Source organism: Cyprinus carpio, chromosome A1 (assembly GCF_018340385.1).
Source record: "Cyprinus carpio isolate SPL01 chromosome A1, ASM1834038v1, whole genome shotgun sequence".
Lineage (NCBI taxonomy): Eukaryota > Metazoa > Chordata > Actinopteri > Cypriniformes > Cyprinidae > Cyprinus > Cyprinus carpio.
This window is the reverse complement of record NC_056572.1, coordinates 12,946,145-12,965,688: the sequence shown is the minus strand read 5'-3', so window position 1 is coordinate 12,965,688 and position 19,544 is coordinate 12,946,145. Positions and strand designations below refer to the sequence as shown.

General features: G+C 35.0%; 1 protein-coding gene across 2 annotated transcripts in view; it reads right to left on the bottom strand.

The window, feature by feature from the left end:
* Positions 1–3,526: 3,526 nt before the first annotated feature.
* LOC109112091 (glypican-5-like) overlaps positions 3,527–19,544 on the bottom strand; it is a 209,688-nt gene continuing 193,670 nt past the window's right edge. For both annotated transcript variants that reach the window (XM_042744560.1, XM_042744486.1), the window contains exon 9: positions 3,527–4,309. In XM_042744560.1, coding sequence (XP_042600494.1) covers positions 4,167–4,309 — 143 coding nt within the window. In that variant the 3' untranslated portion in view covers positions 3,527–4,166. The remainder of the gene's footprint in view (positions 4,310–19,544) is intronic.

Here is a 19,544-nt window from a genome sequence, read left to right as displayed (position 1 = left end):
GTACGTCGTTGTGTAGCCATGTTTCTGTGAAAACCATGACATTGCAGTCCAAAAGTCTCTTACTGTGGGTGATGCGAAGTCGTAACTCATCCATTTTGTTCACCAGTGACCGCACATTAGCGAGGAAAAATGCTCGGTAAAGAGAGCCGGAGCGGTGTTAGCTTTAGCTTAGCTCTTAGACCTCCGCGCTTCCCCCCGCCTTTGTTTACGATCTCGACGCCGCCTGCGAGCACTTCCGCCCGGCCGGGTAGAGTGCGAAGCCTCGGGTGTTCTGGCGATCTCAGGGATGAGTCGAAGATTGGTGATAAAACTGTTGGAAAAGTCCTCACCGATATCCAAAAGCTCCCGTCGGGTGTATGATGTTAAAGCAAAGCTGTTCAGTACGAACAGACCCGAGATGAGCAGGAAAAATACTGCAAAATTGCAAAAACTGGAGAGACGCTGAGCCGAGTTATTGATATATACAATTGACCCATTTTTATATCTTGGAACACCACTTCCTGCTATTGAGGACATCCAGTGGAAACGCTGTCTACGTCGAGCTCGCAGCATTCTTAAGGACTCCTCTCACCCTGACCATAGACTGTTTAACCTCCTGCCTTCCGGGAGGCGCTTCAGGAGCCTCCGGACAAGGACCAGCAGATCCAGGAACAGCTTTTTCCCTACAGCTGTCTCCTTGCTGAACTCTGCCCTCTGACACCCCCCACACATACACACAGACTCCTCCCCCACTTCATCACTACATCTGACTGATTTATTTATTTATTTATTTACAACAAGCAAAAACAGAAAACCTGCTATTACTTGCACTACTGTCTGTTCATCCAGGAACACTGAATAACCCATTTGCACACTGAAATATTTTCTATGCACTTTACTTTCCATTGCAATAGTGTAAATTGTTCATATGTTCATAGTTCTGCCTATAGTGTACATACACTTCACATATTTCATCTGTATAATATGTTCATAGTACACCTATCTGTATATCATACTGATAGTATTTAAAATCTGTAAATTTTGTCCATAATACTTATCTGTATAGTTATTGTACATATTGTAGACCTTGTATATTCTGTACTTACTGCTTATTGCACTTCTGGTTAGATGCTAACTGCATTTCGTTGCCTTGTACCTTACATGTGCAGTGACAATAAAGTTGAATCTAATCTAATCTAATCTAATATATATAAGATTGAGCTGAAGAAAGAATGCTGTATCAGATGCAGGTAATAACACTCACTCGCTAATTTTCCAATTGTTTGTCAACATCAATCAACATCTCATGAAAATGTTATGGGGTTTTCAAATCAAAACATGACTTTCTGTTACCAAACAGGACTTAGATTTCATGTAGAGAATACCAGGACTAAAAGCATGTTTATTATACATTTTGGGAGACAAAACAAATGAACAGGGAAATAAATTATATTTCAATATTCCTATCAAATATTAGATACTATTATGAAAATCTTGCCAATTATTATTCCCATTATTACACTTCTTTTTTCTTACATGTTGCCTCAAAAATAAATTATTATACAAATTATATATATTGTATAGCTACATTGCACATAATGGGACAACCCGTTTATGGCCATTTTACGCACATGTTGCATAAAGCAAAATGGTTTATCAAATCATTCTGTTATATCTTTCATAACATAGTTGAGAATCCTTTTTATACAAAGTTTGGTATAGAAAATAAAAATGTATTGGGGATTTAAAAAAAAAAAAAAGAAAAAGAAAAAAATTCAGTTTTTGCCTTATCATGTCTATTCATGTATTTTTATTTATTTAAAAGCAGGACTTTTTAAAGTCCTGGTGTCCTCCACAGAGGACGTAGCATAACATATGAATAAAATAGAATTTTTCAAAAATGTTATTTTTCCATTCTTTTTCTTATGCTCTTAAAAATGTAATGACATGCAAAAAATATTAAATTCATCTTTTTTCTTCTTCTGGTAGTCAGAAGGATAATACAGTGAGCTTTTAATGCAGTAATAAAATAAGCTTTCAATGAAGCAACTCAACATTCCTTTGTTACTAGTTCTAAAGTGACATATTCAAATTGGTAACTGAGGCTTGGGCTCAGCTGTTAAACTGTCAAACTGAGATTTTAATCTGTGACAGAAAGAAGTAGTTCTGCACAAAAGATTTTACATTTTTAAAGACACTCTGTTGATGTTTTTCTTATATATTTACACACTTGTGCCGTCAAACTGTTGTATAAACACAATATCACACTCGTAGATGTGATATATGGCTGTATAATGGCACACTGTGATTATCTGCGGCCTCACAGCCGTGCCGATATACAGCCATATCTCACATCTACGAGTGTGATATTTCTCAAGCTCATATATTTCCAAGGTGACGATTTGCTGCTTTTGCTGTACATAGAGTAAAAATGATTTCAGAAAGATGAACTTTAGAAACAACATTCATATCACATTTTACTTCCATGATGAGCGTGAACACATTAAAACAAAGCATGAATTTATAATAAATACAACCTTTTAAACTAGAAAACACCATTTATATAACAAGCTCAAAAACAGGTAACACTATACAGTAGGGCTAATTTCATGTCAAACCAACCAAATTTCAGAAACCTCCCCAACTTAAACTTTTGATTTTGTCAATGTTCTTTTTTTTCTGAAGAAAGACAAGCATAGTCATACAAGCCAAAATATTAAATGTTGTGGGTGATTATTTATATAGTAATCAACTTTTGTAGATGGAGGTAAAAAAAAGAGACAATTTTCACCTGATTCAGAGCCAAATTACAGTGGGGTAAAAATGACTCCAGAAAGATGGCAGCATTATTATATTATTTTGACACATGGATCGGTTGGTCTATTAGTAAAATCTGTTGACTTCTTTGTTGCATTATACTGTATGTGCTATGTATTTTTAGCACTTAGACAGTTACTCTATGTTCTACTGTATGCAGTTGTTTTGATAAAGGGAATGAACATCCATTTCTAGTTTCAAAATGACCCACATTTGGTTTTCGACCATTGAAAATGGGTAAATGTGAACAATTTGGACATGGAGCTGCATTGAGATCCTGCATCTCTGGAATGGAAACATATAAGGGCTTAAAAATTATTACAAAAGTAAAGTTTGTTAAGAACCAAAATCTAAAAAGATATTAAGATATATTTAATACTTCTTGAGTTACAGGCATGTAACCATCAAAAAAAAAAAAAAAAAAAAAAAAGCTTTTTCCAATTTTTAGCTGGGGATCTCAGGTTGAGTTGAGACAGAATTATAGACTTTATTACTTTGTTAATGTTATTTAATACATTAGCTAACATAAGAAATAAACATTGTTTTTGTTTTTTATTTATTTATGCAGAATTTATTCATCTTTTCTATTTTTTTAATGGTATTAGTAAATGTTGAAATTATAACATTAAGATTAATAAATGTTATAGAAGTATTATTTAGTATATATATATGTGTTAACTGATGTAATGTGTTACCATAATTAACCAAAATTAACTTCATGTGGCAGATATTTAGTTTCATTATCTGTTTAATGTCACTCTGTAACCAAGAATAAATACATTTAAATCAACACATCTTTATACATTTTAAGGTGCGTCGTATGCCATTTCAGATGAAAAGAAAAAGTACAGTACATTTAAAAATGCTGAAAAAAAGAGGTCATTTAGGTACATGGTACCAAGACATATTCAAAAAGCAGTACGTGACATCAGAAATATTGCATCATTCCTATAAAAAAATGCTGATATGTGCAGTGCTCATTTCAGCTCACAACTATGTTATGAATATACATCAGTAAAGAATTTAATTAAGTAATTTCTCTCTAAAAGTGTTAGTCTGAACCCTGTAGAAAAGACATTTTTCAAGGCAGTAAAGTGTCGGCAGAATGTTTAGTAGCCTGTTATGTTTATGATAGAAACACTTACGATTAAAAAGGTTATGATAAAAGGACAGATTTGTTTCTTTTTTTTCACTCTCAGTTCATCCTCAGTTCTCAATGCATCAATTTTTACGATCCGTTTCCATTCGAGAACATCTCCTCGCTGGAATTTCACCCTCGACATTTTAAAAGCTGGCACGTTTTCTTTTCTTTCTACGAAACAGTGTGAAAAGCAGTCTTGAGGCTGGGGTTCAGACCCAGTTGGCTGCCGTTACCCTGACAACAGAGCAAACGCACATATCGAGACCAGAACCAGCAGGACGGTTTGTGTTCCTCTCGTGCCAGAATTCATCTGATCAAAGTCTTTGGTTTGTGGGTGATGGTATCGGTGATTGTTGCTATTTTCTGATGTCACTACAAGAGAAAAGACAAAAATGTAAGTCATTCCACTGGATGTGAACTGGTCTGATGGGTTTATTTAAAGCATGTGTTTTCAATGTGATGAGGAATGAAATAACTAATTCAAAAACAAGTCAGCATGAACATCACTATCAGGTGTTCCTGGGAAGTTCCTACTTATGAGTTGTAATTCTTGCTAACTTCAAGTCATGATGAAATTATCACATTTTCAAGAACAAATGCACAACTGTTTTGTATTGTTATTGTATATTGTATTGTTAGCGATACAACTCACCAAAGAATAAACATTTATTTGGTTCATGAGGCAACATGATTGCATGACTAAACTTTCCCATCATTAATACAGATAAAGCACCAATTACAAATCTGAGTTGTATAAACTGAATGCTAAAAATCAGCCTTTCTTTGTATATTAGTGAAAACAAGAAAAAAAAAATGAAATGGCAATATGCATCAGTTTTATTTCAAAGTAAATTTTTGTACTCGAAAACAGGAACTTCATAGTAGCACTTAAAGGCAGGATTTGTGTCCTAGAGATTTTAAGAACAAAATGCATGGGTTGAGCAATTTACTCGTTTATTAATTTCTGAACAGATTTGGAGAAATAGCGTTACATAACAGCATTACATAATTTGCTCACCAATGGATCCTTTGCAGTGAATGGGTGCCGTCAGAATGTCAGAGTCCAAACAAATCCATCATTTGCTAACATATGAGTCCTCTATCCATAATAATATCCAGTTGTCTCATCTTAATCAGGAGAGAAATATGCATAGATCAAGCACCATTTACAAGCCAAAATAGCCCAAAACAGTTTTAACCAAACATGTCGGTGGATTTTGATGTGAGAGAAACACAGGGGATGGACTTTTGCACTGGAGGAAGTAATATTATGGATTATGGATTTTGGACAGAAGCAACAGTTTAAAAGTAAAATGCATTAGTGATGGATACAAACACAGATTTTTCACTCCACAATAATTTAAATGATTCCATCTCTATAACTACTCTAATACTAACATCACCCAATCAGCTATTTGGACTCTCATTCTAACGGCACCCATTCACTGCAAAAGATCCACTGGTGAGCAAGTGATGTAATGCTCAATTACCAAATCTGTTCCCATAAAGAAATTCATCTACATATTGGATGGCCTGTGGGTGAATCAATTTTACTCAAATTTTCACTTTTGGTTGAACTATTCCTTTAAATAACTAAATCATGCACAGTATGCAACACAAAATCCATGCACTTCTAGGTAATATCTAGGTAGTTAGGCTAACCATTGTGTATTCATAATTTTTGCATGCATTTCTTCAAATTGCTGTTCCCTAATTCTAAAAGTCGGGGCTTACATAAAATCAAAAGTCAAAATTACTGGCTTGCTAGTAATCATAAATAAGCTCATTACAACAAGGCTTGACAGAAACATCATGCAGTTGGTTAGTTACAAGTTGAAAACATTTGTCAAAAAAATAAATAAAAATAAAAAATAAAAATAAATCAGCAGTTTTCAACATACACTCCACATATCCATTAGGGTATTATAGTCAAATGAATGTACGTAACAAATGCTGCATATACTGTAACAAAGTGCACAATGCATAGTTTCCCATCGTTCTTGCCAGAGGAGCTTCACGAGCCAAAAACCACAACTGTCCCTCAGTAAGATCCTGCTCTCAACAAAAGAGCTATGAAATATTTGCAAAAATTTTGTCAGTACATTGTACAAACTTTTTTAAAACGGAGGAATCATTCAAGACAAGAACTGCTCACATTTCTTGGCATTGGACTGCTTGGGAATATTTATGAAACTCTGATATGTTTGAATATGCTTGGCGAAACATAATCCATTAATAACACGTACAAATTTGGAAGGGACTATGCATATTCAAAGAGCAAACAGAAGGTATTGTGAGTTAGACATACAGCCTTTGCTTGGGTCAGCGAAAACCATTGACATATCCCCCTCAAGAAGCCACAAATCATGTTTGAGCTTTTGTCAAATAAATCTGTGTGGAGTAAAATTAAGCAGATATCGATTCGCTGCTCTGATGTCCCCAGACGGCCATTTTAAAGGGCTGATCGGAGACACACGTCAGGTATTTGGCAGCCTGCTGGTCCGACTCAAGAAATTGATCCTTGTGCATCTTCAGAAGAGGCTCAATGAGAAACGCTTGCATCCGATGTGACACTTGTGAGAAAAAACATGCCAGTGGCGGTCGAGGTACAAATCCTACCCATGCTGGGGCTCTTCAAAGTCCACCGCAGCTTTGTGAACACACAGAACAAACAAAGGCGAACAGAACAATCCAAGCATCTCATCTGCACCACTGCTGATTCTGATAGATCTTCAAAACAGAATAACAAAAGCAGAAACAGGATGATTTTTTTGTCAATTGACTATGTGATCTGATAAACAATAACCTCATATGCGTATGTCAGCTTTTAAGATGTATTCTTGTCATTTATGTTCATTTGCAAAAGATGAATTCTACAATTCATCAACCCTCACTGAACATTAAAATGAATGAATTGTTGCTGCAAATGAACATCAGTGTTAAAATCTTTAAAAAAACATAATTAATTAATTAATGACTACATAAACAAATACCATGTATTGTAGTTTCCAAAGGGCATATATATATATAGATATATATATATATATATATATATATATATATATATATATATATATATATATATATATAATACCTTATATTTGTTTAAATTCTGCAAGGGGTTTATAATCAAAAGAAAAAAAAATATCTACAATTTCTAGAAATATATAATATATATTTTATAATCGTCATATATAATTAAAATAGACATCTATATAATAAATATTGTGTATATATTAAAAGATATATTTGATATTTTGATTGTTTTAAATATAAAAAATTATTTATAAATAGTATTGTGTGTATATATAAATATTTATTATTTTAATATAAATGGCATAAATGGGCATTTTCGAGGAGCAAGCACTGGAGGGCACTTTCGAGGAGCGGGCACTGGAGAATTGGAAGCCCCCTCAGGGCTGGACGAGGGAACCAAGGACGAAGGAGGGCGGGACGGGACCAGCGGAGGCAACAAAGAGAGGAGAGGGGGCAGTTCGATCTCCAGATCAGACTCCCAGTCCATGAGATCCCCCTCCTCGTTGGCGTCATAGAACGTGCAGATCGCGTCGTCCGGATAAGTGGTGAGATGGGCCACAGCCAGAAACAGTCTGGTATGACCCTTGAGCTAATTTTTCCCCTGCTTCAGCAGGAGGAGGATGAATTTGGGGTGAAGGAGGGGATCCATAAGGGCATAACGGAAAGAAAAACACTGGGAGAAAAACAGAAACAAAACAGAGGGGAAACATGCAATAAACTGTTTCTTTGGTCAGAGATTCTGTCACACTTTGCCTAAAGTCGAGGAGCAAGGAACGAGGAAACCAGGAATGCACGGAACAATAAAAACATACACAAACTAAAAGGACTAGGGCTCATAAACACAGGATAATTGGGGAAACACAGGTGCATGGAATAACTAATTAACAGGGACACAAATCACATTTGGTGGGAAAACAACATAATGAGTCCAGGGGCGTGTGAACTACAATAGTAACATTATCTAATAATATTTTATAAAATAAAATGCAATGATCTATGTAATATTTTTATAAGGGAGGAGGACACTCATCTCATCTCTCTGAATGATGTCAAGGGCTGCGTGTCCAATCAAACATGACGATACTTGAGCAAATTAATCAGTCACTCAGTTAAATTAGACAGATGCCAACATGGACAGGTTGTGTGACATGCACTCAACCTCAAAACTGCACAAAGTAAAATACATACAATCATGGTTCCGCATTGAGTCCAATATAAAATATGCAAAGCAAAATCGGAGCCACTTTGACAACATGTTTGGCTCGAAGTCCAATGGTTAAGATAATTTCACAAATTCAAGCAAATCTCTGTAGTTTCTGTTCTGATGCAGCATGCTTGACTGTTGCACAGCTGTGTTGGTCATTAGCTTTGTGCTTTGTGAGTGCTGGCCTGATTCTTCTGTCCCTCCGGACCCTTGTCAGACCCCATTAGGGGGAGGAAGACAAAAGTGATGACCCGTCTCCTCCGATGCATCCCTGCCTTCCTCCGTCTCAGCACACGCGGCGCAGGAATACCAATGATTGGCAGGCGTAATCTGAGAGCTCCTGCTGATTGCTTTCTGGACATGGACAGAATGCATATCAGGCCGAGGGTAAAGACAAACATGCTCAGATGTGGGCAGGAAACCGAATGACGACAAATGGATCAATATTGTTTCTAATTAGAATTTAGTGCAGGAGTCTGAAAGAATGGCCTATGTGATCTTTTTTAATCATCTATTAATCAATTACAGTCACATTTACATTTGTCAGTTTACATTTACAGAGTCACATTTCTAAACGTAAAAAAAAAAAAAAAACTTGGGCAGCAGTCCTCATAAGGATGGAAACTTTACACAATGATTACAAAATTTGTATAATTTTTAAATACATTTTAATTTTACTAAATTGAGCTTTCTAAAACTATGCTTTATTATAAGCTGTTTTCTTCTTGGGCCTGAAATTAGTGATTTCTGTTGATAATAATTAATCAATATATTGCTGAATGTGTTTTTGTGTTGGTACATTGGATTATATTTAGGCCTGTCATGGATAAATAAATATGAAACTAAAACCTCCAGTAGGTGGCAGAAAGTCCCTGTTTTAATAAATAATAAATGATTCACTGAATCATTCAGTCAGGCTGATCCAATTAGAAATGAAGCAAGTGACAGTCTTTATGAACCGAACTTTGAATCGTTGGCTCACTTGATACGTTCAAAAACAGATTCATTCAGGAACACTACAGTGTTGCTCTGTGATGTTGTATAAAATTAATGGCACGTTTGCGATCACGCACATGTGCTGATATTCAGGAAAGCACTCTTTCTTGTGAGATAAATATAAAAAAAAGGGATATTTTTTTCTTTCATAACTTGAATTATAGAGACATTCTAACTACAATCTAATAGGCCTCATCACGGAGTAAATGCTTTTGGACTCGCAAGATTATTATTATTTTATTATTTTGTTGATTTATTTATTTATTTATTTTTCGCAGCTGTGACTCGATAATGTCAACTAACAGTATTGTCTCTCGATATCTCAGTCACACATACAGCACAGTGTTATGTATGTCAGGGGAATGTCTTTAAACTCTAACCATAGAAAACATTATACCTTAATGTTGTCTTGTTTATAACGAATGTCTAATGTCGAAAAATGCTTATGTAAAAAAACTTGCGTAAGCTTGTGCACAGATGTTACAGAGTTACCATTATTGCCATTATTTAGTTCGTAAATTATCATACATAGAGAATTGTAATATTTCATAAAAAATACTCAATTTTATTATTTTATATATAAATATATATATATATATATATATATATATAATTTTTTATGAAATATTACAATTCTCTACGTAGTCTATATATATATAGACTGTTTCAGAGCCCCTAAAGTGACATTTGTGCAAGAAAACTTTGTGCAATGTGCAATAATTCTCACAGTTAGATTAGCTAAACTTGGAATAATAAAATAATAATAATAGTAATAATAATAGTTTATTATTATTTAATACTACATAACTAACAATTAAGAACAACTGAAATATCCATTATTAATAACATATTTAATTTTTAATTATTAACAATACTAAATAAAATTTATAATACATACTATTATAATATATTATATAATATATTATTATTCATATTATATAAAAAATAAGAAAAGCAACTTTTTTTAGTATTATTTTTTATTAAAACAAAGTTTTAATAGATTATTATGTCTATATTAGATATAAATTGTTATATTTATTTAATGTTTATAGCAAATCATTTATTAAATTATTATTATTGAATGCTAACTATTTATTATTAATTATTCAATTTAATTATTTAAAGAATTTAATCATTAAATATTACAATAATTGCATAATTTTCTCTTGTCATATTCGCTTTAAACATGTCTTACAAAATGGCAAATGACCAGAAATAAAAAAAATAAAATAGCCTAGCATTTCAGAAACTATGACAGTGCCTCGCTGTGCTTATGTAGTGATACAGTTGTCTCTGTTTATCCTTAGTGAGTGAACCTGATGTCCTTTTGCCCCAGCTGATTCTCTACAGTCTATTCAGGGACAGAAATGCAAAAACACGTTTCTGTGTCGGCATAAAGAAACGCTATAAAGCAAGCTTTCGCACCAGAAGAGACTCAGATAATGCAGCAAAGACAAAGTTGGAGGCTGATGTAAAATCAATCCAAGTTAAATCTCTCAGACCTCAGAGAACAATGATCAATAACACAACAACCGGGAAGAAAAAGAGCAGAATAAAGAGGCTGTCGTGGGTGAGGATAGAGGAAGTGAGTTGTGTCTTCTCTTACACTACATGCCCATTGAGTTTCCACACAGAAACAAACACAAACAATAACTGTAAAGAAATATACATGCAAATCTTTCAATTTAAATATGCAAATACATCAATACACTCAAGTTTGTCAAAGTTTTTTGATCCACAAATGCCTAACTGTATATAAATTACATCAATGCTTTCTAAAAGCAATGCGTCTAGCTCTTTCATGGGAGCAATGTAAACGTTTCCCAAACTGAAACTTTAATCTTAAAAACTTCTTTGTTGATGATTTATCTCAACTACCCTCCACTCAGCACTCACACATCTAGAGAAAAAAGACTCATACGTTAGAATGCTGTTCATAGACTTCAGTTCAGCATTCAACACAATCATCCCTCAACAGCTCATTCACAAACTGGTCCAGCTGGGGCTCAACACTTCGCTGTGCAACTGGCTGTTGGACTTTCTGACTGGAAGACCTCAGGCAGTACGGGTCGTCAGCAACACATCCAGCACCATCACACTGAACACTGGGGCCCCCCAAGGATGTGTGCTGAGCCCCCTCCTCTTCACTCTGCTGACCCACGACTGCACACCGTCACACAACTCCAACCTCTTCATTAAGTTTGCGGATGACACGACTGTGGTGGGTCTCATTAGCAACAGAGATGAGACAAACTACAGGAACGAGGTGAGCCGCCTGGCCGGGTGGTGCAGTGACAACAATCTCTCTCTGAACGTGGAGAAGACAAAGGAGATTGTTGTTGACTTCAGGAGACCGCACACTCAGCATGTTCCTCTGACCATCAACAGTGCGACTGTGGAGAGAGTGAGCAGCACCAAGTTCCTGGGTGTGCACATCACAGAGGACCTCTCCTGGACCGACAACACTGCAGCACTGGCCATGAAATCACAGCAGCGTCTCTACTTCCTCCGCAAACTGAGGAGAGCCAGAGCCCCACCCCCCATCATGTACACCTTCTACAGAGGCACCATCGAGAGCATCCTAACTAGCTGCATCACTGTGTGGTATGGCGCCTGCAACGCGTCCTGCCGGAAGACTCTGCAACACATAGTGAGAGCAGCTGAGAAGATCATTGGTGTCTCTCTCTTATCCCTCCAGGACATTTATGGAACCCGTCTCACTCGCAAAGCCCTCTGCATTGCAGGTGATCCACTCACCCGTCACACAGCTTCTTCAGTCTGCTGCCATCAGGGAGGAGACTGCGGAGTCTCCAGGCCAGGACCAGCAGACTGAAGGACAGCTTCATCCATCAGGCTGTCAGGAAGCTGAACTCGCTCCCGAACTTGCCCCTCCTCCCTCTTCTGCCCCAGGCACCACTGAACTATGAACCCCCCCCCCAGATCCCACATCTCCAGTTCCTTCCACCCACCCTCCCTCTAACATACGATGACATGCACCAGTCACTTTGTGCAGCATTGGTCTGCTCACTACCTCATTCACCATGGAACTGACGTCATTCTACCACCTCACCATCAGTCAGTTTAAATAAAATAACTGCTCTTGAGCCCTTTGTCACTTTAATCAGACTGAATAAGATTTTTTTTAATGAACTAAAAATCTTTTTATCTGCACTGTTTGTTCACTGGTTTGCACTCTATCTGCAATGTGCCTTGCGCTGCTTTTATTTAACCTTATTTTTATTTTATTTTTTCTATTATGTCTTTTTTACATTCCCTTATTGTATAGTTTTATCTTATATTTTATATTTGATCTAGATTTTTAGGCTCTACTGTTAGTGTTATCTGTATGCACCGGGGGTCTGAGAGTAACGCAATTTCGATTCTCTGTATGTATGTACTGTACATGTGGAAGAATTGACAATAAAGCAGACTTGACTTGACTTGATAGATTTCTTCATATGCTCTCCATTAAATAACGTGCTACGGTTCCAGAAATGCAATCTCTCAGTATGAAACACAGACCCAAAAAAAAAAAAAAAAAAAAACTCCACAGCTGTGAACATTTAGATACGTAAAAGTAATTCAGCCAATCGAACAAAACACAAATGGTATCACCCTTTCAGAAAATATGCTCCATAGCAAAAGAAAAAAAAGGAAATAATTTATGATAAATTTTAAGGGTGTGACAACATCCAGGGCCAGGTTTCCCGATAACGACTGATCTTAGAGCTTAAGAGCGTTTTCTGCGAGTCATTTTGCGATCGTTCGTTGTTTCACGTGCGTTTCCCAAAAATGCACTTAATACAATCACACAATATTTTCATTACACGTATAATATTATACTTTACAGAGAGAGAGAGAGAGAATTTTATATATATATATATATATATATAGAGAGAGAGAGAGAGAGAGAGAGAGATAAATATATAAATAGAGAGAGAGAGAGAGAGAGAGAGAGAGAGACGTTATTTCGGGGTCCAATAGGTTGTTGGTTTCTGTGCAAGTCAGCAAGTCATTGACAGATTATCAATTTGCTATTTATGCACATTTTTTGCCAAAATAATTGCTCTCTTTTGTCATATATCATTTATTTGGATGCCCTGGCTAAGAGCATTTCCTAAATAATTTAAAAATATTTATTTATTTTTATTGAATGTTAAAATTTGTTTTGGCAATGTGAAAGAATGAAAAACAAACAAAATATGACTCTGTATCTTAAGAAAACAGATGGTAGTGAAATATGTTCTGCAGGCAGCTGTGAATCTGCTTTGGGAATCAGCACTGCTGTTCTCTTAAGGTCAGTGGAATCAGTGACTGTAAGCTCACAGCGCTGAACTCTCTCACTTGGCAGCTGGAAAACACTCCACAGACTGCGAACCACAGCACTTCCATTCAAACACCAATACAAAAGCAGCCAAACACTATTCAGGGTGGAAAAGCTGAAGGTTGACTAGATTAGTCTGTGTTCCTTTTCACTTCTTTGTGATGTATACTTGCCACTCTGTGGTTCAAAGTAGAGATGTTTCATTTTGGTGTTATTTTTAAATGAAATTACATTAAATTATATTAAGTAAGGGATAATGTACATCCAGCCGGTTGTTCTCGCAGAATAAACACTGACAGTGTGATCAGCCTGAAGGGGTTTATTCTGTGAGAACAACCGAATGCAAAGCTTCAGTAAAGACATCAGTTGCGAGCAAGCGGCAAATTCAAACTAAACGGACATTTAAGGGAAACGGTGCAGGCATTACACAAACCACGTATTACACAACATTTCACCACTAAATAATCAAGGCAATAAAATAATGAAGACGAAAATGTTTTAAAACCTTACCAGTTTGTTAGTTCTCTTATAATCCATTACAGCGCACAAAACAATCGCAGCAAAATGGCAGCAGCTGGGTTTGTATAAAACGAGAGCGAGTCCGCGATACCAGGATGAATAATTAAACAATTGTACACCATTTTGAATCAAGTTTTAATATTTTATTAGCTAAACAAACGGAAAGCTTCTACCAAGAACACTGCATTTCTGGATTTATTATTATTATTTTTATTTTAAATGGTCAAATCAGTTTTCTCTGTAGATAAAAAATTACACAGGTTTATAAGAGGATTTAAACAAAGAAACAAATGAATAAATAAGGCATTTTCCACAAATCCTGGGTATGTACTAACACAAAGGTGCCACGGTTTTAATGAAGTAACCATAGTAACTGGTATTTCTGTAGAAACTATGGTTACTATGATCAATTATTGTATGGCTTTAGTAGTAGAAAGTGCTATATTATCAAAGTATCATCCGTACTGCAGGATATACTGCAGAGAACAGACATCTACACAGAACAGCACTCATTTATACATCTATTAATTAGAAAGTATGTTACAAGCTTAAATATTTACTATCAACTTTATCAGCTGTTAGAAAACAACGCACCAACCTACATTCAGCAGACTGAGGCTTATTAATGAAGACGGATAACATGAGGAGAAGACAGAATGAAAGGGGAGTGCTGGCGCTGCGTGTTTTTGCTGGGAGGAGGGAGTGGAGAGGAAGCCATGCAGATCAATGCCACCTGAGAGCCGTGTGAAGCTGCCAGAACACTCCTGCTCGCCCACTCCACGGCCTCTGGAGTCTCTGCTCAATTCATTCACACGACCCTGCAGGACAGAGCTCAATATTGCCACTGTCGAGTATCGCTGGCACCGCAGATGCATTTTGTCTCCTGTGCGTGCTGCGATTCAGTTAATTCTGCTCCAGCAGCTTTGTTGATGTGCCATTTATTGTAATGGGTGTGAACAGAGGTTAAAACGGACAATCTATTATTCTAGCAGTTGACAGCTAATGCTTTCCACTTGTGGTCTTAAAAAAACAACAAACAAATAATAATAATAATAATAATAAATAATAGAAGCATTGCCCTGGCAACTAGCTGAAATAAAATATGTTAAAGTATTAAAATTTACTAAAACTAAAATACAGCAATATATATATATATATAAATTAGGGGTGTAACGGTACACATATTCGTACTGAACCGTTTCAGTACTGGTCTTTTGTTTCGGTACGCGTGTGTATTTAATATGCATTTGTGCAGAGTGGAGCGCTAGTGAACGCGATCATTCCTTCCTCTGTCCTACTAGTTTGAACGCAAATAAACATGACTGAACATCTCATTCCTCTTGTAATTGCTCAATCAGTGTTTCAACCATGGAGAGAAATCAACAATACAGTGTGGAAATAAAATGTCACGTAGCATTTAATTTACCTCAGCAAGTCATCAGTGTCCACAACTCTTAAGTTCACTAGAGAAATTAAGTCTAGGGAGGAGCATTTTGTGAAATATTACACCATATACTCATTATATTTTACTTAGCATGTTAGTCTTAATTATTTAATGTACAGTATGTTTAAATTAATCTGTTATGAAACATGCTATGACAGCCATTGTGTTATTGAATTTAGAAATGTTATTATTTAAAAAATAATATAAAAAATAAATTAATTTAAAAACACAATTATGCAAAATTTACATGTTTGCAAACAATTTTTATTAATTCGCTCAGGTGTAGAGAAGCTCTTTTGCTTTAGTGACTGTCGAAAGAGTTTGACACCCGATAGGAAAAACGGTATTCAATTTACATAAAATGCTATAGACGTGCTGGTATTTGGTAGTAGCAACAATATATCACGATAATGAACATGCATGCTATTGTATTGTTATTACACATATTATTGTTATTATGCACATTGTTATAAATACTGTGAATAGTTATTTATTACAAATTATTCAGATTTTTTGAATGCATGAAAGAATACTTTTTCCATCAACTGGATAAAATGCACAACACCTCTGTATGCTGCGTCAGATAGGCATGCGAACTTTGACGAAAACAAGCCCAGCATGGACGAAGAAGTGCATGGTGGAACGAGTAAAAGAGAATGAATGAAAATGCACATTCACTCTCTGACAGCAGATAGCACTGATGGAACAGCAGAAATGCAGCCGTTACCCAGGTAACCCAGTAAACAAAGCAGCTGCGCTACTTTCTGGAACATATTTAAATAATTTAAACAACTATTCAGATTTTTGTATTTGCAGTGGTGTTCATCACATCACTAAATACTTAAATACTTATGCTGCATCCCAATTCACATACTATCTGTCCTAAATAGTATTCGAAAATAGAATTAGTATGTCCCAAATCATAGTATGTTTAAAAAAGCATGCCAAAGATTCCCGGATGGTCTACTACTTCCGGTTAGAATTCGAAGTGAAGATCGATGCAGACTCTAATGGCTAATATTGCCCACAACACATTGTGCAGTGGAAGAGGATTTAATAAAAATACTACTAGATAAATGGATTTGAGTGATAAATAATCAACGTCTAACCTGATGAAAAAATATAAATTTAATGTAATCCACCTTATATTTCATCTGCTGCAACACTGTGAACTTTTATAATGATACGTTTGGTCATTAACTTTTAAGTGCATCATTATGCAAACACATGAGCAGAGTTCTCGGCATGATAGACCCGCGACTGGCAAATCAAAGTACCTCTTAATTTATCTCCAATATGGCAGGAAATCAAATTAAACGAAATGTGGATGATGTTAACTGTGATAAGATGTTTGACGGCAGTTTAAACTGTGACAGAATGCATGTAACTAAGCAACAGAGTGTCCGTTAAAGAAGCAGCTATGAAGAAGTAGTATGTCCCAAAGCTTGCCTACTATTCTTCTACATACTCAAAAGTATGTACTTTTTCTTAATAAAAAGAGTACATACTGTTAGAGCATAGTATAAGTAGGCGAATTGGGATGCAGCATTAGACTTAAAAAGCTATTTATAACTTTTTTACAAAAAAAAAAAAAACTTTTTTTTTTTTTTTTTTTTTTTGGGGGGGGGGGTCAAGGTGTCTATTTACACCTTGTTGGCAGAGGCTATTTACACTAGCTCCACCCACAAACGTGTTATAGGGCTAGTCAACACTGTTAAAACAAAAAATGACTATTAGATGTCATCTTCAGTGGCATAGATGGTAAAGTGTGTGTTGTAGAGGGCTGTTTTTGATGCGATCGACCCGGGTTCTAATCCGCCTTTTACCAAACTTTTTTTTTCCTCCTTTTAAAATCTCATATCACATTGGAAAAGCATTTATTTTCAATAAAATTTAAGGAAATAATCAAAAAGTTGAAAATAGAGTATCAGGTAGGGTTAGGGTAGTTGTAGGGAGCGTTTTATTGTCCCAATAAGGTGACATCCATTTAATAATTTGAATTAAAATGATAATTTACACTCAATATGTTATTACTGCATACTGTTTCATAATGTACTATAATAATGAGGTGTAGATACTTGCCACTATTTGCAATAAGTGTAAATAGCAGAAAATCCTGCTATTTTAACAGTGTAAATAAAATCTATCGCTAGCTGCACTTAGTGTAAATAGCACATTGTTAAAAAATTCTGCTATTTTCACTTATTGTAAATAGAATCCATTGCTATTTGAAATAGAATCCATTGCTATTTGTACTTAGTGTAATAGCATCTACAGGTATTGCTAAGAAAATATGCTACTGTATTTTCACTTAGTGTATATAGCCTCTTTTGCTATTTACAATTAGTGCAAATAGCCTCTGCCTTTTTTTTTTTTTTTTTTTACAAATAATAATACCTTCTGTAACAAATGTAGCTATTGCACATTGTTAATGTTAATGGATTAACTAAGATTGACTAATGAGACCTTATTGTAAGGTGTTACAACTTTTTTTAAATATTGTGATAATACTGTATACCGCGATAAAAGCTTTTGCAACTCTCAAAAAACATGATACCATCACATGCCTAAAATGCTATAAACGTGACATTAATGATATTGTTAACTAAAACTGAAACTATAAAAAAAAAAACATAAAAATTAATTGAAATAAGTACTAAAATTACTAAAGCTGAATCTAAAATTAAAATACAGTAAAAAAATGTAGAAAATTAACAAAAAAACATAATAGAAATAAAAAAGCTAATTCAAAATGTCAACAGATACTTTTACATAAATAATAATAAAATAACAATGATTTGTGAACAATCAAATTTGAATTATTTTCCCCGCCTCCAAAATTTCATCACTAACTCCTCCCCTTCCACTTAAAATTTCATTAATTGAAATGAAGCTAAAAATAAAATAAATTATAAATATCAGATAAAATTGAAAGGTTATGTTAAAATTGTGAAATGTTGCCTTAACAACTAACTGAAATAAAATAAGCTGAAGTACTAAAATTATCAAAAGTAAAATAAAAAAAAACATGAAAAAATATGAAACCACAATTTTTATAAAAAAACGAATTAAAAAAATTCACGTAAATTTCAAATAGTAAACAAAATATAACAATAAAAATGACAAAACCACATTACAAAATTACTTAAACTTACAATTAAAAACTGAAAAAATAAATCAATAAAAATGAAAGCTATTTCAAAATAAGTACTACAATAGTATGTAAATATGAATAATAATAATAATAATAATAATAATAATAATAGTAATAGTAATAATAATAATAACTTGCTCCACCTTCAGAAATGACATCACTAACCCCTCTCCTTCCATGCTTTATTCTCTAGCTATTTACACAAAATGGAACATATTTTACATTTAGAATAATTAGAAATAATATCATTTGCATTTCATAATTCACAGTCTAGGCAATATTTTCTGATTAACTACTTTGTTCATGTGAACAAAATCCCTACAAACATGCACAACTGCTCAAACATTTCCTTTATGAATCCATAATTTTGTATTAATGCAAATGTTTCCAGACACTTAAACTGACAACATAAATGTAGACGGGATGGATGAATGATGCAACTCGTGTGCAACACTAGATGTTCACACGGTATGGAAGCGCCTATATTTGCTTGTGATGATGCGGTCAGTCACTATTAAGCCCAGAAAAAAATAAAATAAAATAAAGGGCGAATCATACAATATTGATATTCAAAATACAATCTCTGCACTTTCTGTGACACAATCTGTCACAGGAGCCACATCAAGGGCAGCTGCGTCATTAGCAATATGGCTTTCTGCTGTTCAGGAAGTAAAGTAGGCTATAGTTTAAAAAAAAAAAACACAATCCACAATGAATAAATACCTGGCTGCAACACACTTTTATTCTGGCGAGGCAGAGGCCGAGAGACGTGACACACATACTGCTCCATACAGCCATTACATCACTGTCAATCACACGGCCCACGCAGCCAAGTTAGTCTTGACCTTGCTGATGAATATGAGAGAAATGACCGAACTTCTAGGGTTTGATAGATGATTGAAGGGACACATCATTCATCCGGTCCTCGAC